The sequence below is a fragment of the Arvicola amphibius genome, chromosome 8, assembly GCF_903992535.2.
Source record: "Arvicola amphibius chromosome 8, mArvAmp1.2, whole genome shotgun sequence".
Lineage (NCBI taxonomy): Eukaryota > Metazoa > Chordata > Mammalia > Rodentia > Cricetidae > Arvicola > Arvicola amphibius.
This window is the reverse complement of record NC_052054.1, coordinates 4,662,459-4,674,170: the sequence shown is the minus strand read 5'-3', so window position 1 is coordinate 4,674,170 and position 11,712 is coordinate 4,662,459. Positions and strand designations below refer to the sequence as shown.

Here is an 11,712-nt window from a genome sequence, read left to right as displayed (position 1 = left end):
TATTTCATGTATCATACATATATATATATACTTTATATGTATAATTACATATCCACAAAAGATTCCTTACTGCTTTAAGCATGTGAGTAGAGCAAAGATACAGATTTCGCAATGTAACACCCATATATGCATATATACTGGCTGTTTGATTTATGAATTTATTTACATCTTGTCTGAGTTATAATAAATGATTACTGTCCTATTATACAAACGTAACAGTAAAGGTTTTTAAATACAAAGACTGCAAATGAATACATGAAAAATTACACACATGTACAATATTTATAATTTATAAATGTAAAGATAAGACTTCTTTAAATTATTGCACTTACGCACTTTACAAAGATATTTTTTTAATGTCAGACATATAAAATCATCTTTTTGGAATTTACTAACTCATCAACTACAATAGTGTTGGATATTGTTAACTTGAAATTCTTTTCTTTCCCCTTCCAAAAGAGAGCCCATTAAGGCTTTGGCTGCCGACCCGTCCCCTGAGGATCAGTTGCTTGGACCTGTGCTCCTGTTCCAGCAGGTGTTGGCTAGCCAGGAGGCTGTCACCGTGACCTCTGAGGTGCCTTGGCTGGGTGCAGATGGAGAATCTCTTTTGTTCATGTGTTCATGTGGAGAAAGTTGTTCTTCTCAGGAAGAGTCCAGACGCTGCATTTGCCGTTTGGTAAGTGCTTCACAGTGTTCTGGGCAAGGATGTGGTGTTTAGATAGGCAGGGAGCTGTACAGAAATGCTTCTTCTCTTTGTACAGTAAATGATCATGTAGCATCCACTGTACACAACAGACCACACGGAAACGGTATTCCCACACATCATTTAGAGTCACTAGTCTAGATACAGCTTACGACTGGGGATTTGGGTGACCAAACCAGAAAGGAAAGTGGGGACACCCATGATAGAATGATATTTTAGGCAGGCTAGACAAAACAAGCATTTGGGGATTTAAGTTACATTACAGATAAAACATCGGCAAATGTATATTCCTGGACATTAAGCACTGAGCGGTGTGTGCCGGCTTCCTTGGCGGCAGGCTGTACTCAGCTGTGGTTCCCCGCTGGAGTTTGGGTGTGATTGATCCTGTGCTCCCCACCCCCTGACAGGGTCAGCTCTAGGTTACAGAATCCTCACAGCTACGGTGACAGCAGTCATACTGCTCACAGCTTACACAGCGTCAGCTTCCACGGCTGAGAAGGGACACGTCGGGGGGACTGCGGTAGTGTTTCTTTGGGGTTTAAGTGTGCTTTCCTTAGGAGACAGTAGCTTGGTTGTCCTGTGCTCCTCACTGGCAAGGAGAACACCTGCAGCATTTTTCTTTCTTTTTGTTCTGGCTTTGCCAAATCGTGAAATGCCTTAAATACTTTGATTGATTAAAGTGCACTGCTTTGTTTGAAGACAGTAAGAATGTCGTACTCCACTGGACACCTCTAATCTCAACTTAGTGTAAGTAATACCACAGGAACAGCAACAAAAACTCACATGTGAAAATACAGCTGTCACGCAAAGGGGAACCACGGCTGGCGGTGCACATGCCTAGCTCGAATTTCACAATGACTGCCAGATCAGACTGAAGCCTGCAACAGGGGGAGTTGGGGACTGGATGAACAGCCTTCCTAGAATCCTCCTGCTCACTAGACCAGCAGAGTGCAAAGCAAACCACGCAGATTTGAAATAAACAGAGAAGTGGCCTTCAAAATCAAAGCCAGCTGAGGAGCCAGAAACCAAGAGATCCGTGCCTCTAACTGGAACCACAGTTCCCGACAAACAAGAGGATCCCTAAGTCACCAGGGTAGACATCAGTGACGTGGGATGACAGGACCCTGACAGACAAAGGTGGACCTACCAGGCACACCCCTTTAAATGCTGCCTGTCCCTTACCCTTGCCAAAGATGAAAGGCGAACACATGGAAAAAAGGGGGAAAGTTGGCTTTCAAAATAAAGGTACGAGACCAAGGCAGGGCAACTACTTTTAAAGCTGAGACCTTAATTTAGACCCAGGAGAGCAGGAACACCACATGCCAAGCTAAGCCTGTTGGAAGACCTGCTCAGTCCCTACGGCGTCATGCAGCAGCAGGCAGGCTGTGCTACCACATCTAGAACATATATGAGCACCGTGAAAAAGCAGAGCTCGCCGAGTGTGGATCAAATAAAAATGCCAACGCAGGCTGAAAAGAGGAGCCCAACACTAACAGGGCAGATCCGCCTGACTGTTGCGGGAACGAGTCTCCTGAGGTACCACAGTGACAATCACCAGCACACTCTTCAAACCGCAGCGAGCAGGATGGGGGCAGGACTCAACTTCTCTCTTCCTGTTTCTTACATCCTAGGAAGTGGGAAGCTGACAGCCACCCAGCTTTTCGCTGCTTCCTCAGCCGCTCGTGCTTTCTACTTTGTTTTAACTAATTTAGACAACTAATCCATGGTGGCACAATTTTTAGGATTGGAGTTCATCGCCCAGACTCAAAACACTTCACGTTGGTGTTGGCATGCACTTAGGTATCCGGGAACATTTTCCCAGATAAAAAGGTACCACAAAGTGTGGAAAGAAATGAAATAACCGGCACTACTCTAAAACCTGTGTGTTAAAATGATCATAAATAATGTAATTTTGGTAAATGGAACATTCTCTTTATCATATTCATTATTAATCACGAAGCTTGCATCAGACACTAATGAGAAATTCCTGGAAATCCTTGGTGGGAGAAAGCACGGTGACAAAAGAGGTGGAAAAACTTAGAGGCAGGATTCAAGTGTCTGTCTGCTAAACATACTTGCCAAGACACACACACACACACACACACACACACACACACACACACGACTGCATGAATTCAAAAGCCAAATTATTCACTAAACAAGGCTGTATCCTGGCCTCTCTTATTTCCGACAAATCTATGACTCCTGGGTCTCACACATGGTGGAAACAATCTTACAAACATCTTTTAGAAAATAATAATTTTAAAAAAGGCCTTTAAAAAAAATCAGCTATCACCTTTTATCCAAACTGCTTATCGTGTGGCAGTATTTCGCGAGAGATTGTCCAGCCAGTAAATCCCCAGCAGGTTCCTCTGCACAACTGCCCCAGTAGAGGCCACACAATACAATATTCTTGGCTAGGTCAAACTGAGAGAGATTTCTGTAATATTCTTATTGCCACGGCCACCACGAAATGCTAAAGCAGTCACAGGATTCCCACGACCAGGGTCCTTTTCCAAACTTGGGGGCAGAATTCATGCATTCCTTCAAAATGCCAGAATGAAACAAGCATCCTAATGCTGCCCCTTGCTGCAGTCCAGCTTCCAAGACAGATGATCTGTCAACGTGTGTGGGTAAAGTGGCTTTTGTTAAATCTAGTGCTGCATGTCTGCCTGAGGAAAGGACTTGGTACGGCCTTCTGCCTGTGAACACCTACAGAAGGCACACTTCCGTTCATGTCCTTATATCCCAACGTGGAAAACCACTGCTTTTGAATATGGGGGTGACTGTCATTTTTATAAGTGCTTGCGTCTTTCTTTCCTTTTGACTCACATGTGTACCACATATACATCTGTGTGTTTGTGCCCACGCCATGCATACTACATGTGCATGCGTGTGCCCAGCCCTGGCGGTCACTGGCATCACCTTTTACCTGATACGGTGAGAACAGCAAATCAATGTCATGGAGGGGAGATGGCAGCTTTTTAGAAGCCCGTGGGGACAATGAGCACATGGTGTTACTATGAAATGAGAACAAGGTTTGTGTTCAGCCGCTCTGCTACAACATAAATCAATATGTAGAAAAAAACCCAATAGATTTTTGCTGATGCCAAGCTCCTGTAAGCAGTGTTGCATACAGTATGGAGTGTATCAAAGCCTATCTCGAAAATGCATTTCAAAGCAACTTTTCACCCTCCTGGCAGAGCAGTAAGAGAGCCGTTGTTTCTGACCAGCCTCCGACTTCTCAAGACTCATTCCCTAAGCCAGAACAACCTTGAAAATCCTCGTGACGTGAACCGATGACTTCCTTAGAACGCGGCAGGAAGGGCCGGCCCATGGGGACTTGTTGGCTTCTCTAACTTCACCCAGCTGCAGTTACCAGACAGTCACACACAAGAAAGAGTCACAAACGGGGGTCTTTGTGGAGGACTCCGGATGAGCGTGGCAGACAAGTCACGGTCAAGGGTCAGCATGGCGGCCCTGCACCTCCTCCTGTTGGGCCGGACTGCACAGTGAGGGGAGAGATTGCAATCCCAGGAGACTGAGGTTGCACTGTTGGTGCCTCTGAGGGGAGTGTGGAGTGGGATGGGGAGTCATTTAGAATAATCTTTCAATTTGGATGTGACTAAAATGCTGCCATAACACAGTCAAAGTTTAAAGGAACTGTCTGGAAAATTAATGTATTGTTTTACTCACAAGGTTTTTTCTTGCTGCAGGAAATTCAGATGCCTTACTTTTATTTTCTCTGTGGCTAAAGTTGCCAAAGGCTACAGTCTACAGCGAGGGGAACGTGTTTTCATTCTCTGAGAGCTGAGGTTCTCGGATGCCTGGGATGTACCCTGTGTCTCCTTGATGAAGGGCAGAGGTCTGCTTCCTTAGGCGGAGCCAACTCACTTACATGCCCCAGAATAAACTGAAAGAACACACCTCGTCTGCCTAAAACCGACAACTTGAATTCCTCCATTGCCTGCGGGCAGTGACCCTTCATTACCTGTGTCCCAGGCTACAACAGGGAGGTCACATGTGGACTTCACTACAGGGTCAGGTGTCATGTTTATAGCCAATGCCACCAAACAACACTGCCCTAGAGGAGAAGCACAGAGCCAGGGTACTGAGCACACCCTCACGGAAGGACCCGGACAGGAACCCCTCCTGTGGTCTCTGCCCACCTTCAAGGCCAGTGCATTGCTGGCCTGTTCACAGAGGTCATTCAGGAGTCAGGTGGAGCCACAGAACAGCTGATGTCTGAACACGGTGGAGCCCAAACAGCTCACTGTCCGAGGTGTGCGTGGCAAGCAGGAAGTCCTCTGCTTCACGTGTGTATGTGATGGTACCTTCTGGGAGAGGTATCCCCTCCCCCTTAAAAATAAAAGGAACGACGTCGAAGAAGCAGGATGAGGGTCGGTTGCTGGGTGGACATCTTGCCAGGATCAGTCATCAACCTTCACGGGCAGCTTCTCAGATGGTTCCTTACCAGCTGCTGGGGCTGAAATCCACAATGCAGTCTCCTCCCCACGAATCACCTTCTCCCACTGGTTGAGATTATTCCTAAGAACAAAGGACAGAGTTATAAATGACATGGCCTTGTCAGAGCCATTCTGATGCTGACAGCGGCTGGTGTGGGGTGGCAAGGCAAGCTCTTGTCACGTCTCTTCAGCAGTGAGCCCGAGAGACACCAGGGCACTGGGCACCTTGTCCCAACGGCTCTAGGCTGTGAGGATAAAAGCTGGGCTGGAACAAGGGTCGTGTTTACTAATTACTGAGGATGGAGTCAGCAAGAGTACCTAGGGCTCCTTGCTGGGGCTGAACCAGGCAAGAGGCAGCCAGGGGTGGCAGGTGAGAGAGAAGGATGGTCCTACCCAAGTTACACAGACCTTGGGAGGCAGTTAACCTCTCCACGGTGCCTTTAATCTGAACAGCCTCTCTTGTGTGAAACATCTCAAATTCAATGGCTTGGGCTTCCAAACGTCCCGCTGCAGAAGCTCTCTGCTCTGGTGACCTCGTATCGGAGCCTCGTCCTACTGTCCTCTAATCTCTCCTTTCCTTGTCCTCAACAGGTACGGCACAGCACATGGCCTCCCAACCCTGCAAAGGTGACAGCTTGCTGCGTGAGCCCGCGGTGTTAGCCCGCGGTATGAGCCCGCAGTGTGAGCTCGTCCTGTGAGCTCACAGTGTAAACCCGTCGTGTGAGCCCACAGTGCGAGCCCGCAGTGTGAGCCCATCCTGTGAGCCCACAGTGTGAACCTGTCGTGTGAGCCAACAGTGTGAACCCACTGTGTGAGCCCACACTGTGAGCCCGTCCTGTGAGCCCACAGTGTAAACCCATCGTGTGAGCCAACAGTGTGAGTCCCTCCTGTGAGCTCACAGTGTGAGCCCATTCTGTGAGCTCACAGTGTAAACCTGTCCTGTGACCCACAGTGTGAGCCCGTCCTGTGAGCTCACAGTGTAAACCCGTTGTGTGAGCCAACAGTGTGAACCCATTGTGTGAGCCCACAGTGTGAACCTGTCGTGTGAGCCAACAGTGTGAACCCATTGTGTGAGCCCATGGTGTGAACCCATTGTGTGAGCCTGCCCTGTGAGCCCACAGTGTGAGCCCGCGGTGTGAGCCTGTCCTGTGAGCTCACAGTGTAAACCCGTCCTGTGAGCCCACAGTGTGAACCCATCATGTGAGCCCACAGTGTGAACCTGTTGTGTGATCCCGCAGTGTGAGCCCATCCTGTGAACCCACAGTGTGAGCCTGCAGTGTGAGCTCACAGTGTGAACCCGTTGTGTGAGCTCACAGTGTGATCCCATCGTGTGAGCCCACAGTGTGAGCCTGCCCTGTGAGCCTGGCGGAATTCTTTACAGCACCCCACTCTGACTTGGCTTTCTTTTACACAAAGTCAATGTCAGAAGGGAGTTTTAACAGTGGCAAGCACAAAATTTATACACAACACTACTAAAAACTCCCCTACTTTCTTTTATTAGCAAGCATGCTAAAATACCTTGGGGTGTATGTGTGTGTGTGGGGGGGCTAGAATCCTAAAACACAATGTAAGCCAGGTATCTACACCATAACATTGAGTATCATTTTCCTAGATCTTAGGGATTGTCTGACATATTGGCAAAAGACATACGCTAAATTTGGTAATTTCCTTAATCTTCATGTGAACAAAATATTTAAATACTGAGATAGCCTTTAAGAAATGATGTGGGTTAGCCAAAGCTGCTACAGTCAGTTCTGTACTCGAAGGTTCAACAGCTATGTACCCTGCCCACTCCTGAATATTTACCACAAAACGTGGTGGCCCAGATAGGAAAAGAGGCTTTCAACTTAGAGTTGCCAAGTACAGGTGATGTGGCATTCCCCTGTGTATGCTGTGACTATGCTTTATTAGCATTTGTTAATTAAAAAGCCGCTTTGGTCTACAGCAGGGCAGAATATAGCCAGGCTGGAAGACATATATAGAGAGAGTAGGCAGAGCCAGGCAGATGCCACATAGCTACCGAAGGAGAAGGATGCCAGAACCTTACATGTAGGTCACAGCCTCGTGGTGATATACAGATTAATGGATATGGATAAATTTAAGATATAATAGCTAGCTAGGAATATGTTTGAGCCATTGGCCAATCAGTGTTGTAATTAATATAGTTTCTGTGTGATTATTCGGGTCTGGGAGGCCAGGAAACCAATACACACTCTCTATCTATATACAGGCCTGGATGCAGATGAGTTGTTATCTCTACTGCCCTCTGATGTGAGCACTTCTTCAAGTTGATCCCTCCAGGGGCAAGCCATAGCCCAGGGAGGAGCCATCCCTGTAAGCCTCTGTGGATCAAATCCCCATGAACTCCCAATGATTCAGGCCATTGAAGTGCAAAGAGATGGGTCACATGTAGAACTATCCAGGACGGGATGGAAGAAATGCCGTCTCTCAGATAGATTAACAAATCTCAGATAGATTAACAAATGATTTAAAGTGGCCTTCCTTGGTGGCTTTATTGGTTTGGTGTTTTAAAGATGCACCTTCCGGCCAATAGCATGCCCTCTTCTTTCCCTGGTGTCCACCCCAGCTGCCCAGCCTGGGCAAGCCCGAGCAGTGAGAAAGCCTGGACACCAGTCACCTTCTGTTTGTAAAAGAGGGGCTTCTCTTAAAAAGAAAATTAGAGCCCAGTGGTGGTGGCACATGTCTTTAATCCCAGCACTTGGGAGGCAGAGGCAGGCAGATCTCTGTGAGTTTGAGGCCAGCCTGGTCTACAGAGCAAGTTCCAGGACAGCTAGGGCTACACAGAGAAACCCTGTCTCAGAAAACCAGCCAAACAAAAACGGTTGGAATCTTTAAACGTATCAGTGTTCTTATCTGAGCTGAAACCTAGGGTAAGGTGAGGCGGAGGGAATCTGCCGCTAGGGCAGGTAACAGATGGGAGGGCACAGTACACCCGAGAGGAAGGGCATCCACCCAAGCCTTCTCCTCTCCCACTCACAGTTCCTGCTGTGACCGAGGATGAGCCCCTTTCCTGACAGTCACCCGAGGAGACAGCGCGGGACTCTCCTCTGCAGGCTGACAGTGGCTCCCACTCTGTTTGGAAAGAATGAATTGTGTGTACTCTCCCCACATACCATGTAGAGGTTACTGTAGGAGACACACGGTGACTATGAGATTTGTGACTGGCATGTCTGAGTGTCTGCGGGCCACAAAGGGTGTGAGAGGCTGCAGGGTGCTGCCTGCTAGGGATCTGGGAGTCAAGGTCCCATCACATAGACCACAGACAGGACATTCACAGGCGGAGAAGGGAGCCACTTATAGAAAGAGGGGTTCACTGCCTTCAGGGAGACTCCTCATGCCTGGCTCACACAGAGCACAGGTAAGCACCCTACCCCGAGGGGTTCTCTGCACACATCCCCTTTAGCTCAGCTGCACAGCTGTCCTTTGACCTGCCCTGGTCCATGGCATGGGCTGCCAGTACCATCTGTCCTGTCTGAGTGACACAATAGACTGCCTTAGCATCAGCTAGTGTCTGAAATTCAACTCTGATTAAAAGGAAAGCAGGGAGAGTTCTCAACCATGATGAAACCAGTCAACTGGGCTCACCCAGGACCCCTGAACAGGTCAAATGGCTAGCACAGCAAGGACGCAGGCTGCAAACCAGAAGATTCACTATAAACTGAATACCACATACCCACAGGCTGATGGAGTGAGAAACCTCACGCAGAGTTCAGGTGGCTTTGATGGCCACACAAACCTGGAATGCGGTGCTTACCTGCAGGCCTTCAGCAGCGGCTCCGTGGGCGGGAGGATCTGTGTCAGCGTGGTGTAGCAGGGAATAGCCACGGCATTGTAGAACCCAAGCTGCCACAGAGAGAGGTCAAGGAAACAAAACAAGGTCACTGTTAGGATGTGGATGTCCCTGAAGCCTAAGTATGAAGTCAGTGGTTCTGCTGTATGCTGTGTGCTGTTTGTGTGTATGTGCTGTGTGTGTGCTGTGTGTGTCAGTTCTGTGTGTGTACTGTGTGTGTGCTGTTTGTGTGTCTGTGATGTGTGTGGTGCCTTGCTATGTGTGTGCTGTATGCTGTTTGTGTGTCTGTGCTGTGTGTACTGTGTGTGTATCTGTGATGTGTGTGTGTGTGTGTACTGTGTGTTGTGCCTTGATATGTGTGTACTGTGTGTATGCGGTACTGTGTACTATGTTCTGTGTGCTGTTCCTGCTGTGTGCTGTGCCCTGTGTCTGGTAAGTGCTATCTGATGTATCTCCTGAGCCCTGAGAGGACCAGTGCTGAGTGATTGACAGTGCTTTCAGATAAATGCCAAGAATACCTGCACACATTCCTAACACAGAGCAGCCATTTATACCCATCGGAGTTAAAACAAGTTAAACAAGTCAGGCTTGAATCCAAGGCCTGTTAAGGTCCTGTGTTAATTTGATGCTGTCCTCTGGACATGGCAAAATCGGGGGGCCCATAATCCTTCACCTGCCCAGTTCTCTTCCAGCTTAGCATGCAAGGGCAGCCGATGTGATTTCTGGTTTGCTTTCTTTAGCCTTGTGCCATCCCCACACTCCTCGCTGGTGCTCAGTGGTGCTCTCCTAGCTCAGCACTCCCCTCTCTCTAAGAGCGAGACGTCACCAGCCACCAACCAATGCTACCCCAGGCTACCCAGTGAAGGGCAGACGCGGATCACTGTGGGGCTGCCCTCCCCTGATGAGCCCCACTTCATAACTGACCAATGAGATGGCAAAGAGGCACCATCTACTCGCTAAGTTAGCCCAGCAGCTTCTTGAGGAACAGAAATCCAGACGCCGAGAGCAGAGGCAGCAGGAGGTCTACGTGGTCCGATTTCACTATCTCCTACTGTGGTCACAGTCTCCACGCATGAGCAATGCTTACACATTTCCACTTTGGAAACGGGTTTGGGACGGCGTCTCGTCTGCAGTGCCCGTGGACCTGGACCTCATGAAGCTCCTGCCACAGGCTCCCGGGGCTGGGGCTGCAGGGATGAACCGCCACCACCATGGGCTTATTTTTAACTACATAGCTTGTGCTGGGATTTTCTTATTCTAAATCTGAGCAAGGAGTCATTGAGCTAGAACACTTAAGAAAAAGATTATGTACCAGGGGAGAGAGTACTTCCCTGTTGTGATAAAACAGCTTCACAGTGATCAGTTTGGAATTCAGAAGAATTGGAAAAAATTTGCGGGCCCCAGAGATATTTAAAACTCACTCATGCTACAAAAGGAGTTACTCTTGGCAAAGCTCAACCTATTTTAAAACAAACTATTTTTTCTGATTGAGAGTCCTAACACAGAACCCTTTTGGGGAAAGAATCTGTTACAGCTGTTTAGAAAGACTTTGTTGGGTCCCTTCCTTAGTGACAAGATGTATTTCATATAATTTAATAACCAAATGTAAAACGGTAAAACAGAAGCAGCAGTAGAGAGGCAGGAGTCGACACCCCAGAGTGTGCTGGACCCCCACAGGTTCACACCAACACGGGGACTAGACAGAACACACTAACAGTGAGCTCTGGGTTCAAAACCACCAAGTTCCATAGATAGATGATGGACAGACAGACAACCACACAGACGGCTCTTGGTCTTCATACCTGTCCTTGCGGGACTTCATCTCGTTTGTCTCTGTCCATCATGGGAATGGGCTGAATTCCCAGCTTCTTCATTTCATCTCCCTGCAGTAGACAGGAGGAGATGACCCATAGTTTTCAAATAGTCATACAGAATTTGGGTGTTAATAAAAACTTCCTTTAAAATATCTCCTGCCCCAAAAGACATGGTGTCAAAGCCATGGTGACCTCTGTGTCCCTGTACAGTACTGTGCTCTGAGATTCTTCTCTGCCAAATTACTAGACACCTGAACATCTCCTCTGGTGCCACTGCAGAGTCGCGAATGGCAGGAGAGGGTATGGGCATACAAAGGCATCATGGCTGCCCTTGCTTCTTTCTCAAATGGTTCTTTCTTTGTGAGAAAAGAGTGAAATTGGGCTTTCATGGTGTTGATGGAGAAAATGATAAGCAGTTTGCCAAAAGGGTCAGTGGGGACCCAGGACAACAGACACACAGCCTGGTATCACAGTCCTGATGTAGGTGGTTGCTGTAGGGGACTTCCCGCACAGCAAGCTTGGGGATGAGCATTTGTGTCATTCCACTTAGTCCTCTAGAAGCGCTACAAGGTGCACAGAGCATCCTTACAGCTCCTACAGTCACCAGATACAGTATCCTTACGGCTCCAACAGTCACTATACACAGTATCCTTATGGCTCCTACAGTCACTATACACAGTATCCTTACGGCTCCTACAGTCACTATACACAGTATCCTTACGGCTCCTACAGTCACTAGACACAGTATCCTTATGGCTCCTACAGTCACTATACACAGCATCCTTACGGCTCCTACAGTCACTATACACAGCATCCTTACGGCTCCTACAGTCACTATACACAGCATCCTTACGGCTCCTACAGTCACTATACACAGCATCCTTACGGCTCCTACAGTCACTATACACAGCATCCTTA

General features: G+C 48.1%; 1 protein-coding gene across 1 annotated transcript in view; it reads right to left on the bottom strand.

The window, feature by feature from the left end:
• Positions 1-59: 59 nt before the first annotated feature.
• The window catches only part of Pde10a (phosphodiesterase 10A), a 196,122-nt gene continuing 184,469 nt past the window's right edge, over positions 60-11,712 (bottom strand). The window contains exons 20-22 of the mRNA XM_038340678.1: positions 10,783-10,863; positions 8,945-9,033; positions 60-5,251 (exon numbers count right to left, since the gene is read on the bottom strand). Of these exons, the coding sequence (XP_038196606.1) occupies positions 5,134-5,251; positions 8,945-9,033; positions 10,783-10,863 (288 nt within the window). The 3' untranslated portion in view covers positions 60-5,133. The remainder of the gene's footprint in view (positions 5,252-8,944; positions 9,034-10,782; positions 10,864-11,712) is intronic.